The sequence below is a fragment of the Idiotropiscis lumnitzeri genome, chromosome 6 (genome assembly GCF_059441095.1).
Source record: "Idiotropiscis lumnitzeri isolate Australia: NSW breed Sydney's pygmy pipehorse chromosome 6, RoL_Ilum_1.0, whole genome shotgun sequence".
In the NCBI taxonomy this organism is placed as follows: domain Eukaryota; kingdom Metazoa; phylum Chordata; class Actinopteri; order Syngnathiformes; family Syngnathidae; genus Idiotropiscis; species Idiotropiscis lumnitzeri.
In genome coordinates, this window is record NC_142396.1 from 14,042,566 (window position 1) to 14,060,303 (window position 17,738).

The window sequence follows — 17,738 nt, forward strand, 5'->3', positions numbered from 1 at the left end:
TGGAAAAAGAATAGCTGGACATAACTGGTCATATTTTCGAACCGTTCAAAATTGTGAAGGAAATGTGAGTCCAGAAATACGCTTCCCTGCTCTATAAAGGGATATATAATCTTAAAAGAGTGGTATATTATATACAAAACACTTTTTTATTCCCATGATGAAAAAATAAGAGCAAAACATTAGTTATCCACGTTTGAAGAAAAAAATCTGAATTTTAACAACTGAAATGTCAAAATTCCCAAATAAAACACCTCTTTCTCCATCTCTCCAGAATGCTACTCATTAAACATGTCACTTTCTAGGATAAACTGTGTTGTTTGCTGTTGTTTTGCTTAAAAATGTTTGACAACAACCACATACACACAATTGCACCTGGGCACGCTGCCCCAAAGTGACCAGAACACTGCATGTCACTTGCTCACTTATACAGCTGGTGGTCGTGAAAGTCTCTGCCATTAAGTGTCGGAGTCTCCAAGCCAGTGTGCACTACAGCAACACGGTCTAAAAATAGAATCTTTGTTCCTCCCTGCCCTCCTCCCACTCACTTCAAGTCAGACGTGTGGTCCCTGGACAGATGCAGTCTTACCAAAACACACGTCCTCTACGAACTGCTAGGAGTAGAGTGAAAGGCTGGAGTAAAATAACTTTTGGATATTTTTACAGAGAGCATGCGAGTCATTTTCAGTGCGGAGTGGATTGGTTACTTAATTTCTTGTGTCCTTTTCAATCTCATCGATTGTTTATTGTAAATCCGCTCCTCAACCCCGAGCCCTTTGGCAGCAGTCTCTTGCCTCAATGAGTTGCCGAGAAAGAAGCAATGGATGTGACGTAACTTCAATGAATTGTGACAAGCAGGAATTTACTGTCTGAATTAATTGGGTTTAGCCGTAGCGGACATGCTGTTAATAAAGCTGACCCTCATCAGCATATGAGATTTTTCCTCCGCCTGCTTCTCACTACTGCACGTGTCTTGTACTTTTTAAGACTCATTTACAATGGAACCACTAAAGTAGAACATGTTTTGCTCCATGACTCTGAATTCAAAGTTGTTCTTATATTAATGCATTTTTCTCTCATACTGAAAATAATAATGCAAAATGATCTACCGTAATTTTTTCCAGACAAAAACTGCTTCGACAGCATCAACTCAACACATTTTTAAGTAAAATTGTAATATTCCTAAAATACTAGCATGGAGAAAATCATAAATGCTTAGTAAAATTTACTTGTGTAATCAGATTATTACAGTCATGATATTGCTCATATGGACTCAGCAGCCAAATGCTTTTCCATGTCTCACTAAGTACTATTTCCAGTTATGTTGCTATTGTCACCTCCTTTGCCATAAATGGCCCTTCCACATGGTAAAAAATTAGATTAAAAAAAACAAAAAAAAAAACAAAAACAAATACAAGTAATGAATTGAAGAATATATTACTTAATTAAGCAACCATACCCGCAACAAGAACAGGAAAAACTTGGCAAGATTTCTTAACATACATAACAAGGATTAAAAATAATGTTTTATGCTTCATAGTAACCAAAAGTGAAATCTCAATAAGTTAATAAGCAAGTGCAATTTCTTAAACTAAAACTATTTTGGCATGCAAAGAACATTCATAATCAGCTTTGATTTGAGATATTTAATCTTGGTACGACTAAAAGAACAATACGCCCTGTGCACGACCTGTCCGTTGAAGAACTGCTACAAGTCTAGACTTGCTCTGCCTCACTATAAAATAGAATATTGCCCTTCAACATGTCCAATCCAATAAAACATGTGCCTGTGGGTACATCTGACAACGAGGACGACATGGTGTTCTCCTACGTGATATATAATCAATGTGCCACTTTGTTCAACTTTGACCTTGTAGCAAAATCACCAGCTACTACAGCATCAACGTATCGATGGTGAAGAAGATGTAACACTAATAATGCCGCCACATGTAAGTCACTGAGCCCCATGTTATTATCATGGTTTATGGTCCTTCTCTCCATTTCATTGCAGTAAGATGTGATCAAAGGTTAGAATCATATTACTCCACTTCTAGTATGACTGTTCCAGTGCGATGCTAGCATGTCCAGATCATCTATTTTAGCTAATGAGCTCCAACACAGCTGGACTGAGGGACACTACGACAGGATTCCACACAAAATGACTACTATAGTTTTCCTATCGTCTCTTGTTCCTCAGAATGATCTCTACAGGGTAGCTCAATGGATTAAAAAGATACAATTGGATGAGATTAGACAGATTTCCCATTACAAATGTGCTGTACCTAAAATAGATATTTTTAACAGCTTAAAAAAAACCTGGCAAGTCATTTGAGAAATTGTCAGAGAAACATTGTAACCAGTCTTTTAACATTGGTCCTCAGGGAACTGACTTTTTAGATCTTATTTTTATTTTTTATTTTCCTCAAGCTGTTGTGTGGCTAACCCAAGCACAACGCAGGTGAGGAGTGGCTCACAATTTTAAAACCATTGCCTAATCAATGAATGAATGATAACGGTCGGAATGCAAAAGAATAATTGGAAATATGTTAGGGCAGTCTCTGTCCAGCATCATACTAGCTACGGTAGTTGTCATGTGAACTTTACAGTATTTAAATTTTCAACATATTTTATAGCATTTATTTCTACTAGCTCCTCAATGACAACAGCAAGATCTGGTCTTGGCGCTTTAACTAATAGTCGCACTTCTTCATTTCAACCAAACACATCTTGACAGTATACTGTTGGAGTGATATTTGCTAGAAAAATCCTAGTTTTTTTACACTCAGAAATTCTAAGTAAATTTTACAAGAAGAGTTTTTGAGTAAATTTTACAAATTTAAAGAGAAACTGCAGGATTTAAACTATTTTTTCTTTACACAGCAAATTTTAGACACAACAAGGATCTAACCCATCACCTCAAGGTTGGCAAATGGCCACCCTACACCTGATCCATACTAGACTCCAGTGTATTAGTGTGTTACTGGTGTCAGGTGGAAACGTTAGAATCCTATCTCGAAAGCGACGGACTGTTTTTGGTAATTTGGTAAATTTCCCTTGAGGATTTTTTTTCAACTCAATTAAATTGTAAAATTAATTACAAATATTCTAGTAAACCTTACTTAGAATTTCTGAGTGGAAAAAAATACTATTTTTTTAAGTCAATATCACTCCCCATTTTTTACAGTGCATCCCAATAGGTGATAAAAACTTCTAGTTGTTAGTTGTTTAGTCCTTCTTATTTCAGAAACTGGTTAAAAGAAGAATAAATTGAGAAGAAAATGAAATGATAATAAAAACCTGGCACTCCTGGCATATATGGTTTTATGTTCACTCTCACATATTATTACACACTGAAAAAAACTAAATTGTGAAACAAACTCTCCGTGAAGAGATTCAGTTGGTGTTGTCCAAAATGGAGAATAACACGGTTGTTGAGGCGCCCCCTAAGAAAAAGCTGAAACATTAGAATACTAATAGTCGTCCATCCTTTTAAGCCCAGTACCACCAGCCCTTCAAGGTTACTGCAATTAACAGGCTGAAAGGCGGGATTAGCTGCAGTGAGCTGGGTTTAACCCTCACAAAACCACTGAGGGAAGCATGTGTGACAAAACTGCATTTTGATATGACAATCACAGTATGACTATGGTGATTTGCTTCAAGGAGTGGCTAAGAAAAAAAAATCAAGATGAGTACATTAATATTGAATGCAACATCTATGAAGTCTTTACTCACCATCTTCACTGGTGTGTGTCTCTGCACCTCCCTCATTGTCAACCTCTTCCAGTACTCCATGCTCACTGTAGGGACTCTCACTGTAGGGGAACACGGACAAACAGGCAGTCAAGTATTTATCATACAAAGGAGTCTATTGCTTTCTTGGACAGCTGGAAAGAAAGAAGGCTTGTACTCATGAAGTGAAGACGGTGGTTGTTATACTGTAGTAGGCACTCTATGTAGATTAATTCCTCCATTTTTAGTTTGGCCTCCTTCTCCCCCTGACATCATGGGAGAGTTGAACACATCTCCAGAGAACAGATTACCCCCCTGAACGTATCCTCCCATGGTAACATGTCACAAACCACCTCTTATTTTACAAGAAGGGAGGCGTCCAAGAGTACAAATCTCCTAAGGGATTCATGTGTGCTCATGCTGAGATGGGTGATTAGCTCTTGCCGGGGAGGAACAGAGGATGACAAAGAGAAACTCTTGGATAAGTCAGTCTTATTTATTTATTTAAATTTACATAGAACGACGCCCAAAAAATGTATTTGGTTCACCTTATCAAAGTAAAATAGTGGTTGTTTCAAGCTACCATAATCACCCGGAAAGTAAGAAAATGTCTTTAACCTTCCTAAAAATAGATTACATCCACAGCTGCAAGCTTGCATGTTGAGTGGTTTGCCAGATTCATATTTATCTGCATGTCAATGTCTGACTCATAAGAAAAAAATAAATAAATCAAATGAAATCAATAAGAAAACATCATTCTTTCTACAAACTCATTTAGAAATGGTGTGACCTTATTTTGATTCCTCTTTTGTGCATGGCAAGCTTCAACCTGACTGCGACTCCAGTAACAACAGCAGTACCACAGCAAGGAAAAATGTTTTGTGGGAAAATCCATTATTTATAGTTTTTGACATAATACTTTACCAATAATCTCCTCCTGCCATGCACTTCTCATAGATTGGCCCATCCAGTTCTTTGGCATCAGGAAAGATTGTCTCATTGTGAATAATGATGGTCTTAATGATCTCGTTGACGTGGGCCTGGCAGGAGACCTGGTCCTGGCTCTCTGGTGTAGGCATGAGTGTAGGGCCAAAGCAAATGGCCAAGTTGTATGGATCCATCATGTTCTCGTCACTATACTGAGATAGGCTGTGGAAAAAACAGCAGTTGTGGATGAACGCTTTCTTGAACAGAAGATCAACATGGGACGATTTTCTGATAATTGCCCCCCGCCCCCCAAAAAGAACTTACTGGTTGAGGAATGCAAAGAGGTAGCGCATCACAACAAGGACTGATCTGGGAATGGTCAGGAGGATCTTGCGGATGTAAAGCGCTCTGTCGTACAGATTTTCTATTCCTGCAGCAGTCACAATGACAAAGGGTGTTAAATACATGTAGAAAAAGTTCTTGTTCAGGAGCCTTGGAAAAAGTTGAGTTGAGCTGAGTTGAGGTTCTGCTGGCTGCTAAAAATAGCTTTGTCACTCTACAGTCACTCTGTGCCATCTGGGCACCCTAGGACAATTGTAATGCATTACAGCTTTCACTTCATTGCTCTGGTCAAACAAACAAACATCTAGAGATAATACACTCTAATTGGAGTTTGCACATTTGCACCTATAGCGGCTATCTTCAAATGGCAGCCCATGGCCAACGTCCCATGCGGAAACCGGGTCAATTTGTCAAAACTGTTGGGTCTCTTATGTTGCTCATATGCTTCGTGGCTTTAATAGAAAGCGGGAACTCCTGAGGGCAGGTCTTTCAAAATAACTGAAACGAGAGCTGAGTACAGCAGGGCTACAGACTGACAAGCCAACAAAGAGCAAATGTGTGTTCCCTGCGGATTTTGGGACAACGGGACAACACTCCTCATTCCAAAAACATGCATTCTAGGCTTATCGAAAACACTAAATTGTTCGTGGGTATGAATGTGAGTGCAGTTGTTTGTCTATGTTTTTCTATAAGCGCCCTGCGATTAGCTGGGGACCAGCTCAGGGTGTACCTCACTTCTTGCCCAAAGTCAGTTGGTATAGTCTCGAGCACATCCACAACCCAAGTGAGAATAAGCAGTTTAGAGAATCAATGGGTGTGTCAGCTACGCAAATCGAAACATTTTGCGGTCTGGGCCTTTGCCCCGTGAAATCCGTTCCGACCCGACACCTCCAAATTTTAATTGAACATCCCTGACCTAAAGTCTGTGTAGCAGACTCAAGCAAACTCTCCATGGTGCACATTGCACAACGAAATACAGAAGTAGCTGCAGTGCTCCGAAAAAAAAACCAATCAACTGAGAGCACTTGAATTGAAAAGTGAGCTTGAGGCTCATCTGGGCAACTCTGCATTGAAGAAAACTTTTTTATTTTTTTTCTAATGTGGAGCCCTGCTGGGCGCACAGCCCACACTGCAATCACTGTCATGTTGAGCTGGGGAATGTAAACAGGAATGTCCATCACTCATCCCGCACGAATGTGCTCAAGTACACCAAGGAACACACAACCTACACAACTCCACACAAGGCATCACAGCACACATATTCACACGTGACGCTGAGATTGTTGCTTTGTCAAGATGCTCATGTAATATTCTAACCTAAAAAAGAAAAGGAAAAGACCACACAAGGTGAATCACAAGGTAATGAAAATGTGACTTTTTTTTTAATTAATGGGGATTCAACACCAGTTTCTAGGCAGGCAAACACCCAGAGTGTTGAAGAATAATGGTTTTAATTTTGACTGATATAGGTATACATTGGTATCATATAAAACTATTGTTTCCAAAATGTCCAATGTTGTGAACTTCTATCAACTTTGAGATTGAAACAATGATTGAACTGAATAATAGAACAAAAGGAACACATGTGAATGAGTAAAAGAAATGTCAGTAATGAAATCCGGTTGGAATGATTGAAGAAATACACCCCTATACTTACGGATGCAGGACAGCAGTTCACTGAATCTATCTTTGGGGAACAGAGGGTTTTCCAGGCCACGGAAATAAAGCTTAAGCACGCCTGCCACCGAGTTGATGTCATGATTACTCTCGTCGTCTATCAGAGGATCATTTCCTTTAACATGGACACATTAATGGATTCAGTTGGACGGCACATTTAAGTGTAAATGAAATCTATCATGCGTCAATCAAAATTGCTCAAAATGTTTTGATGAATAAATACCTCTTTCAAATGAATTTTTAATGTCATTGACTTCCAGCTGGGAACCAGATACCCGAAATATTCCCTGATGCTGGAGGCCTGCTCAGAGAGACAAAGACAGATAGTGAGAATATAGAAACAGAAGGCAAACATATCTTCATAAATTAAGAACAGAAAAAGCCTTGTGCTTTGTTCAACAAAGCCAATTTTTGTTCATTCTTTCTTGTTCTTTCTTTTGTTGTATATCCATACATATCCCTAATTAAGAATTATTTAAATTAGGGAGTTCTAAAGTGTCCCTAAACTAGGATTAGGATTAAACCAGGGAAAAGGCCAAGGATCAAAATGAGCTATAATTAGCCTGAGGTCTCTCTGCTTTTCAATTTGTCTTCTCAATTAGCTACTTGAAAATGCAGCAGACAACACGACAAACCATATAGGATATAATTTTCAAAGCTTTGAGGAAATATTCTTTACTGTGTATTTCCCCACGGAATTGAGGGAAACTCCCTTGTCACACACCAACATTTTGCATCGTTCATGGTCATCAAGTAGTCATTAAACAACAAACATTGTTTGGGGTGGAGGAGAGCTCGAGAAAGATGTCAATCTATGGATATGGTACTTGCATCACATTTCTACACAAGAGACAGTAAAAGCAACTCACCATACAAGTTTATGTAACGAATGCAGCTTTCAACCACCCGAGGAATAGCTTGCCCAGAGTCCTTGAAAAGATTGAAAACGTATCTTAGCTAAAACATGCTCAAATGTAAGAAAGCAACTGATCTGAACTTTAAAGATTTTGTATTAAATATGTGGAACCAAATCTAAATCCAATCTGTGTTTTGACATTTGCGTAGTTTAGATGTCATGGATCATTTTTTCACTTATGTGCACTACAAACACTTGATGGAAAACTATTTTATTTAGTAGACGTCCCAAAATAATTTATAAAATTTATTCTGGGCCAATGTCTTTTGCAAATGTGAAAACACATTTTTATACTTTAGTGCCTAATGATCAGCTGTGTTATAACATGTATCACAAGTGGCATCGCCGTCCAACAAAAATCATGTGTCAAAATGTTCTTTTAACGCAATTTATTTTTGTGCTTGGGTATAAAACACATTTTTGTGGAACAGCGACAGCATACAAACATGCACAACCTTTTTTCTTTTTTTAAAAAAACATGGGCGGGTTAAGAGGGGAAGTGAGGGTTAGTGCACAGTTTTCTGACACAGACAGAGTTGACTTCAGATACAATTAGTGACCACGTGCTTGGTTTATATTATATTATTTATATTACTCAAGTCCATCAACTCCACTTACTATTACAGGTGGTATGTATAAACCTGTGGTTCAGTCTTAACTAATTTAAATTTCTAATGCAGCTACTTCCTGTCTCTGGCAGTATTCACATCGAATGCCTACCTGAAGTGATGATCATTTATCATTTAGGTCTCACACGTCAGAAGCAAAGTAGTTGTATGAAGATACATTTGCTAAATACACTCAGAAGTGGGCTGCACTCTTGTTCTGGTTCAGTGCCAGCCACTGCTGAAGATCAGTACTGCACAGGGAAGCAGCGCATGCTTTTAATGACACAGTGGATCTGTTTACGGCTCTCAGGGGTGTACACACAGTCCAAAAGGGTCCATGCCAATACTGGCTATCAATTATGGAAGTGGAGCCTCAGACAGCTGAAGAAAAGGTCTGGTGCAGCAGAATTATGTAATAGTATCTTTTGCAAGGCTTAGGGGTTATGAAATGAACTTTCCTATATAAATAATATTCAGGGCTACTTTTCAAAAAATATTCACAGCATTTTCGCCTTTTGTCAACACTCAATTTACATTTTAGCATTTTTTATTCAAAATTACACAAAAAAATAACATCAAAGCTAAATCCACTGAGACAGTCATAACCTGGTAGATTTTAATCTACATATGATAAATGTGAAACCTTGATCTCGTGTGTATTATTAAGTAGTAACAGAATGTTACTATTAGTCCACATGCATTTTTCATTCATACCCTATTGTCTGTAACAGCCTTAAAGTTAGGGTTTATAGAGCCACTTTTTCACATTTCATATTGTTCTTAGGACCCTGGGAACAAGTATTTATTGGGACAGGTAACTGTTCTAATTTTATGAACTTGAAGTGCAATTAAAAAGAATGAAAGCAAGACATTAGAATGAAGGTGTTGACATGCTTTGTCACACAGCAGCTCTACGCATCATTTTATAATGCAGAACTGTATTTTCATTTCTGTGTAATTTCACCGGTAACCAAGTCATATCTGTCTGAGTCAGGTGATACTTAAAAACAAAATTAAGTGAAATGTTAAGGCATTAGAGAAAGCAGGCAAGCAGTAGGAGCTCCCCAAGATGCTTCAAGATGTCTACCTGATGACGAGCATGTGAGTTCCGTCGTCCACGGCTACAGATAGGCAATGCGAAAAAGAGAGAAAGAAGCAAGACCCAGATTAGGACCACAGCAGCTGCTCACCAAAGCTTTTATCAAGAGTGCACCCACAACCCTCTTTGTGCTGGCATTAAACCAAAAAGAACTGGACAGAACATGATGGCACTGGTCAGTCACCACTTGTGGCAGTGAAAAGAGTGCAGAGAGAATCCAGCACACCTTATCAGTTTGGCTTCCACTCAGACTGTCACTAATCGGGATTTATTCACTGGACTCTGCTCTCTGGAGATGCCAGAGGCTCACGGATGTGGGGCTCAGCACTGAGTAAAGGGAAACTGACTGAGACAACCATTTGGCCTTACAAACTATCAATGCAAATGCTGCAGTTTAGGCACTGACAAGTTTTTACCGGTTAAAGCTAAACCACAGCTTAAGTGGCTTGGGGGATCCCATGAAAATGGCCAGAAAGCTGGAGCAAGAGAGAAAATGAGGAGGAGAAGCAATGTTGAGCGGACACTGTGATTATCGGTACCTTGATATACGACTCCATATTTCCATTAAATAACCTAACATTAAAAACAGAGCGGGGTCTAGCCCGCCTGGTGCCAGTGTGGGTTTTGAACAGCCCATTTGGATGTCTAGAATACAAAAGATGGATTAGAAGGAGAAGACACTGCAATCTTCTTCAGTAACCGTTGGGTCCATGAATTATATTGAATCAGTCATGTTATGAGGGCTGATAAAACCCATAAAGAAACTTTTTCTTTACAGTTCTGTCTTCTCTCAGGATATGCGGCTATCAAACATGCCAATGAGATTATACATGTAGGGGCAAAATAATGAATTATTCATTAAAAATTGTGTTGATGGCATCTCGTCTTTAACATGTAAACTTGTTGCCAAATGTGTGCTGATGCAATTGAATGAGGTTGTGAATACACTAGTCCTGAAGTACGGTGTTTTTTGGTGTTTTTTTTTTTTTTTTTACTTTACCTTGTGGTCATGTAGTCAGCTCTGTGGCCTAAAGAGATACACAATAATTGGTGAGTAAACATGCAAGTTTACGTCTTCTCTCGTCGTGTGCTGTGACTTTTTTCCGATGGGAAGTATGTGTCACATCATTTACATTGAGGTACAAAGAGATTAAAACACCAACAACTGGGTAAAAAGAAGGAAATACATACTATCAAGAGGGTCACAAGAGGGAAAGGGACTGTACCTTCACCAAGCGTCCTCTTCAGCAAATCATGTTTGGCCTGCAGTTTGGAGATGAGATTGCTGCCCTCCAGAAATTCCCGGAATTTCTGTAGAGAATTTTAAGTGATTATACCTTTGCCACAAGAGGAGGAAGGATGGATGAGTCATTCTGATATGCTTATTTGAAGATGAAGTAAGAGATCTGCTTCAGCATGAGTTTTAATTTTAAAATATTACGACCATGTATACAATTTAACATACATACATACATACGTGCATACATCTTATACTGGAAATACCAAAGTACGTAGATTGGATTGGATCAGTGGTGCACATATGACATTTGGTGAGGGTCTCGTGAACACTGGAAGTTGTTGTTACTTTATTCACGACCCACCGACCTCTTGGATGAACTTAAAGACGTCCAGTGTATGAGGGCAAAGTAGGGCCTGTGGGCCACCTTCAGCCCTTGGCTTTTATTTTTAAGTTGGCTCTCAGAAGCAATCATTGTAGCAGCTGACTTGACTTCGACTGAAGGGTGGCCTGATCAGAGCCATGCTGGCTGAGCTACAAAATGCTTACTATGCAAATATACCCTGACATACTTGAATTTGGCGCGCAAATGAATATTTTCAGAACACTTGCGTACCTGCGCACCACCTATGTGCGTCACTGATTATAATAGCGAGTGAGACCCCTAGACTCACTATAAAATAGAACTGCTCAGTCTCCTGCTGGTTGGCCCTCCTCTTTGCAATGCTCGGTTTGCTGAGATATGTCTCTGACACAGAGGACCTGACCGACTCAGTGGATCTGCTGTGGTGGAAGCACTCTGAGACGTCATAATCCTCGATGGTCACCATGTCCTGAATGGTGGTTAGAGTGGCCTCTGACGTTTTTTTCACCTGTAGATAAATGACATGACAAAGATGATGACCCGATTTAAGGCACATTATGTCGTTAGATCCACTAAAACCTTTTCATGCTAGCACATGACACAAAAAAAGTATGTCAAAGTAAAAGTGATCATGTTACAAGCACTCAAAGGGGCCAAAGGGGAAAAGAATATTGTAGTTTTAAGTTATTGTTATTAGAAAAGACAGCAGTATGTCATTAAGTCATGAACAGTAACTAGCATAACTTCTCAGATGCTTACAAATGTCTGCACTCAGCAGCTTTCAAAAGACAATGCAAAGACAATATGAAATCTGGTAATCAACCAACAATAAGTAGAGCTCTGATGCAGTTGCTTTAATCTGGGGGAAAACAACCTGACAAGAAAACATGTACTGCATGATAACTGTACTTTCTTTATAAAGTATGGAGTAAGACAAGAGCACAAAGGGGGAAATGTTTTCTGTTTTCCTTGCTCATGACTAGTCAAGAGATTTATAAAACCATATTATTTTAAAGAAACGAAAGCTTAATCACGCTGAATGATTGAACTGTGTCCTTGGGAAACACTTTGAATTATAGACAAGCATATATCAGACCTCACTCAGTGGCGACAAGAAGCAGAATCTTCCTTTAAAACATAAATCCACAACAAATGCAAAGTAAATTCTGCAACGTTTTCACCATTTCACAGCAGTCAAAGAGCAAAGGAAACAGCTGCGCTTCTGTCATGCAGTGCCCCAAAGCGTTTCCCGGCCGGATGAAGACAGGCTCGCTACGTTTGACAGTTCACGCTTGGATGTCGTCAAAATGCTTTTAAGGTTCATTTTTCAAGGATGTCTCTGGCACATAGTACCAGGATAGCGAGGCCATCTGGTATTAATAACACAAGGCAGCAGTGTCCTTCCATTTGGACCCACCAGGACATCCACTTAAACCATACAAGGACATGTCATCATACCCTCTCCCTAGAAAAAATGCAATAAATAAGCATGTATGTGAATACTTGTTATTTTTCTGATAATCAGGTCATCTGTATGTCAGTTTTGATGACAGCTGATGTCATACATGATGAGTCATCAGAAGTCCTCTAAATAAAATACTTCATTTTAGAAATACCCAAATATCCTCACCCTTAGACTTTGTGGACTATTCAGAATAGTGCGCATATTTGATGAGCGGAAAATAAAACTGAGAAAAAAGAAAGAGGCAAGACAGAAAGCAGGTCAGACATGAGAGAGCAGCCGGATAGATGTGACTGTAACCTAGCGAGTCTTCTTCAAGGTATTTGCATCTGACGTTGCTGAAGGAATTCCCAATTCAAAAAGGATGCTTCTATTTTACCTCTTCATTTTCAATCTTCAGAGTAGACAGGCGAGACTGCAGTTGCTGGAACCTCAGTATTAGCTCTCCGTTCACTGGCGGCTGCACTGAGATCTGACACACCTAAAAGAATAATAAATAAACATCAGATAAATAACCCTAGAATCACGTTGTCTGTAGTTGCCTTTGGTTGTGCCATTGAAAGCGAACAGATTATCAATTGAAACAGGGCTCACAAACATGATACTTGTGCATGAGCATCAGTTGGCCCCAAGGACTACATAAGCAGTCGTAGGTCTGTTCTAAAAGAAGCTCACCGGTCGTGGGACATTAAAAACTTCTAAGAATTGAAAATAGTAACTTTTTTGAAAATGTAAAAACTTGCAGAGAGCTGTAGAAAAAAAACGTGTCGCATATTGATATTTATCCATTTCTTACCTTCTTAAATCATCACGACTAACATTGATAATTACCATAATAAAAGTTATAATTCCTGACAGAATCCTGCATTGGTGAAGTAATAACACATCTGAGGCAGATCAGGAAAATATTTCTTTATATTGTTGCAGGCAAGGTTGTCTAGGATCATGATATTTAAACTATTTTTATCATTCTCTATCTATTATATTTTCTTAACAATAATTTTAAAATGGATTGTTTCTACAGTCCCGCTTTACATTGCCTTTAATTGAACTCACCTCATCTCCCATGTGAGACTGAAACTCAAATTTTGCAGGCGGACAAAAGGCCGTAGGGAACATCTCCATAAACCTTTGCCTGTCGCTTCTTGGGTCTAGACTGTCGACCGCATTTTCAATTATGTCAAGACCCTCATGGCGAGATGTCTCCAGGTTGTATTCAGCCGACAGGTAAGTCCGCAGGGCTCGATTCAAACTGGCATGGTATCCCAAATCACAGCACTGGCCAGAAAGATAAAAGTGGAGGTAAATTTTAGACACAACTAATGGAGTCTTTAATCGGAAATATGGCCAAAATTTGTACGCCTAAGACGAAACAGACACAAACACTCACGCATACAAACAAAAACAATTATATACTGTGGACATCTCTATTAATAAAGATATATGCTGAGGCTGCAAATACAGCTCATGCAAGCAGCAGCGTTGCACATAAATTCTCAAACACAAATCCTGGAGAGATCTGAAGGCTTGTGAGCAAGACAGAGTGAAGGGTAATTTCACCACACAGCATGCTGCGGAATAGAGATTACACTTCAGTCATCTCCTTCATTCCTGTCTGCAATATAAAATCACAACTGCTTGATAAAAAAAAAAAGAATAAATAATCCGTGATTTAGCATCAATATTACTTTTAGATATATCAATAATACATTTAGCATACCATCAAGCAACTACCAATAATGTTTATCTGTAGGAAACTCACTCAAGGCAATCTGCTGGCAAGTCAGGAGTGAAATATTGCTGAACCACAGAGAAATAATACAAACAGTCTTATAGAATACAAATTTATAAAGGCACAAGAGATAAGAGGCAATAACCTATGTTATTTCCCTCCCTGGTTTACTGCTTGCGTTTACAACTACAAATCTATTCTAATGGTGTGCAAAAGAATCCTTAACTGCAATACCTTAAACCAAGTCACCCAAACCAGTGTAGCTAAAACCGAACACAGATGTTGACAGAAGCAAGTATTAATACTTACATCAATTAGGTCTGACAGGTCATGAATGTAGTACTTGAAAACAGATGAGTTGGTGGCTTCCAGTGTCAGGAGGTACTCATTTCGTGCTTTGATTGACTTCATCTTGTTCTCTGAGTACTTGGCTTGACGCTAATGAAAGAATTGGAAGCGAGAATGAGACGCTGGGAACAACTGCGCGTGTGAGGCGTAATGAGCAATGCAGTGAGTCAAGAATTGCCTTTTTGACAAATGATTGTGCTCTTGTCCCTGCACACCCAGCAGAGAGCGTCTGGCAAAAATCACCTTTTTTAAAAGCAGATGTGAGTCAAGAATAAGAAAGAGCATATCAGACCTCTCCTGAACTATTAGTTTTCAGCCTACACTTCCTCTCACTCAAGCAGACAGACAGAAGGCTCTTAGTCACCATCCAATGACCAATGCACTCTGATACACTGAACACTGAATACACACTTCTGTATCATCTATATTTCAATGCTCCTCGCTACAGAATTCCAGGAAGAAAAAAAAAACATTTCCAATAGACATTTAATCTTTTATCTCAAAACGAGCTAGAATTTAAACACAACTTCAACAAATAAGCCCTACCGGTTGACAAATGTGAATCTCTGCTATAATAATGTACCTTCTCTTTCATCTTCTCAATTTTCTTCACAGAGTTGCGCTTCTGGTATTTGTCCTCCATGCGGATGCTGAAAACCGGATCTGTCCTACCAATCTGCTTCTCCTCTTGCTTTTCTGCCTCCTTCAGTTTGCTTTCCGCATTAATGCTCTCTGAGTGATACATGTGGTAGGTCTTCATCACCTGAAGAGAGAAAAGGAAAGTTACAAAGAAAATCTGTTCATGTGGTTGAAACGCCTTCAAACGTACGACCACATGCTTTTTTGCGTCAGAGCAATACTGTACAAAGAGAATGCAAACAGAAGTACTACAGTCGGGTTGGGAAGAATACTAAGGGTATTAGATAGAACCTTTCAGTGCAGGGGGATGAATTACAACATGTGACTGTTGATTAAAATCTGGATTGAATCATCAGCGTCTGGACATCCTTATTTTGTGTATTATTCACACTCACTCTGTAAAGATTCATTATATATTGTACAGACTTGATCAATGAAAGTAAAACCATAAATATGAATTGCAGGTATTCCCGAGTAGAAAAGAGATATAATGAGGGGAAACGTTCCAGACTACTGCTCCCGGATCTTTGACAAAAATTTTGAAATAAGTAAACACAGAGGGTTAATAGCTGACAACTATTCATCCATCCATTATCCAAGCCACTTATCCTCAAAAGGGCCGCGGACATGCTGGAGCCTATCCCAGCGGTCTGCAGGCAGTAGGCGGGGTGCACCTTGAACTGGTTAACAGCCAATCACAGGGCACAAATAGACAAACAGCCACTCACAGTCATAATCACACCTAGGGACAATTTAGAGTGTTTCATCAACCTACCATGCATATTTTTGGAATGCGTGAGGAATACCCAGTGAAAACCCACTCTGGCACGGGAAGAATGCAAACTCCACACAGAAAGGCCAAAGCCCGGAATCGAACCCCTGACCTCTGCAATGTGAGGAAGACGTGCTAACCACCTCTTTTGTTTTTTTATTTACAGATATTCTTAGTGAGCTCGTTCGGTGCATCGTGCCTGTCGGACATGTAGGCAAAAACTAGACAACACTGTAAGCATCTTGTTTCTTAGCAAGGAGTTTAATGTCTGCAAAAGCACAAGAGTTGGCAACCTTTTCTGTCTGTGTCTCTCTCTTTGTGCGGCACAGACATGCTGAGTGCCGCACCCCTTTGAGACTGAGTTGAGCTGCTTCCCTGCATTTTCTTTTCCCCTCAAATAAAAAGAGTCACTTGTGCCGTATATATTTTTTTTGTATTGGTACCAGCACAACACAAAACAACTGAGTCAAAAACTCCATATCCTCCTTTCCGAGATGCTTCCAAACCTCCACAGGTACTGTATGTCATCCGGAAAAAATGCTTTTCCATTTTTCATCCTTTTTAGTGCCTTACTAATTTCTCCCTGACTAATCATTACTTCCCGGTCAACCCCAACTGCCTCTTCTACTCTTCCCTTCCTTCTCTCTCATTTTGCTTTTTCAAAAACATATCCATCATACTACTGGCACCCGTTAACACGTTTCTATCTTTATTCTTTATCATCCTAAGCTGCTGCACTTTTTCACCTCTATCCCTTAGGGATTTAGGATTACTGTTTCAAGCGATACGATAGCTTAGTACTTCCTGCTTCTCCTAATCGATACCAATAACCGATAACTTATTTTTTGTATACTACAAATCTATCTGTTGCTGCAGTTTAAAAGAAAACATATACAGTATTTTGACGGCCAAAAGACGCGCCGTATCAAAGGGCGCAGTACCAGTTGAGGGTGCTATTTCTGTATTTGATACATAGATAGAACGCACCGTATCATTGGGCGCAAACAGAACCGACCAACCGAGCAGTCGCGCTGGCTGCTCAGTCGCGCTAGCGTGTTTTTAAAATGGCAGCGGGAGTTCGGTGGTACTTTATTTTAGCTTTTAACAACGTGCTGAAGTTGTCCTCATCCAAAAATGCACCAAGTCCTTGTCTTCTGTATCCAAGATAAACAGCTGGACACGTTCTCCCACAAACACGCCAGGTTCCCTCTCGTCATTGTCAGATTCCCCGTGTCGCTGCTGCGTGCGGCTCCTCATGATGCCGGCTTTTGCGAAAGCCCTAACAACAGAGCTAGCAGACACGTTTGCCCATATAGGGGCATTGGGGGCTGCTTTGCACTGGGGGTGTGCCTTTGCGTTGTCATTCACGCCCATCTCCTCTGTCACGTCCGCCTGCTGTTGTTAGCCACGCCCGCCTTCTCTCTATATAAGCAGTGTGCAGGCAGTTAATGTCCGCAGTCAGCCCAGCGGTGCACTTGGTCCCCATAATGAGCGCTCCGCCTCAATAGGCGCCCTGGCTTTTTTGGATGAGTTTCAGGATTTTAAAGTGCGCCTTATGGCTGCAAAAATGCTGTATATTTTCCGGGATCTTTAAAGTGTGGTGAAAAATGGCTAGAACTCAATTCTTGCTGTATTCCAATGTTGATTAAGTCCACATGATTATAGTATCCGGCATCAAAGCTAAAACGTTAGCAAGGAAAGAAAGAAGAAAGGCACGGCTCGGTCGACATCACTCTCCAGTGTCTGAGCCCTTCGGCGTCCACCAAAGCATGCCGCCAGGCGGTGCCAGGCGCGTGACTGCCAAGGGAACCTCCGCTGCGGTTGTCACTCAAGTGAATGGGACCCAGCAAGCGGTGTGTGCTCGCCAACATTTTTATCCCTAATATCAA

General features: G+C 39.9%; 1 protein-coding gene across 3 annotated transcripts in view; it reads right to left on the reverse strand.

Annotated features, from left to right (window-relative positions):
- The window catches only part of srgap1a (SLIT-ROBO Rho GTPase activating protein 1a), a 54,714-nt gene that overhangs the window by 8,253 nt on the left and 28,723 nt on the right, over positions 1-17,738 (reverse strand). For 2 of the 3 annotated variants that reach the window (XM_088297853.1, XM_088297855.1), the window contains exons 5-18: positions 15,022-15,201; positions 14,400-14,528; positions 13,415-13,636; positions 12,738-12,839; positions 11,207-11,404; positions 10,522-10,606; positions 10,296-10,323; positions 9,835-9,940; positions 7,542-7,602; positions 6,896-6,973; positions 6,653-6,787; positions 4,978-5,083; positions 4,651-4,875; positions 3,730-3,809 (exon numbers count right to left, since the gene is read on the reverse strand). In XM_088297853.1, coding sequence (XP_088153979.1) covers positions 3,730-3,809; positions 4,651-4,875; positions 4,978-5,083; positions 6,653-6,787; positions 6,896-6,973; positions 7,542-7,602; positions 9,835-9,940; positions 10,296-10,323; positions 10,522-10,606; positions 11,207-11,404; positions 12,738-12,839; positions 13,415-13,636; positions 14,400-14,528; positions 15,022-15,201 — 1,735 coding nt within the window. Of the gene's footprint in view, positions 1-3,729; positions 3,810-4,650; positions 4,876-4,977; positions 5,084-6,652; positions 6,788-6,895; positions 6,974-7,541; positions 7,603-9,283; positions 9,318-9,834; positions 9,941-10,295; positions 10,324-10,521; positions 10,607-11,206; positions 11,405-12,737; positions 12,840-13,414; positions 13,637-14,399; positions 14,529-15,021; positions 15,202-17,738 lie in introns of all 3 variants that reach the window. The other variant, XM_088297854.1, reaches the window with a different exon arrangement.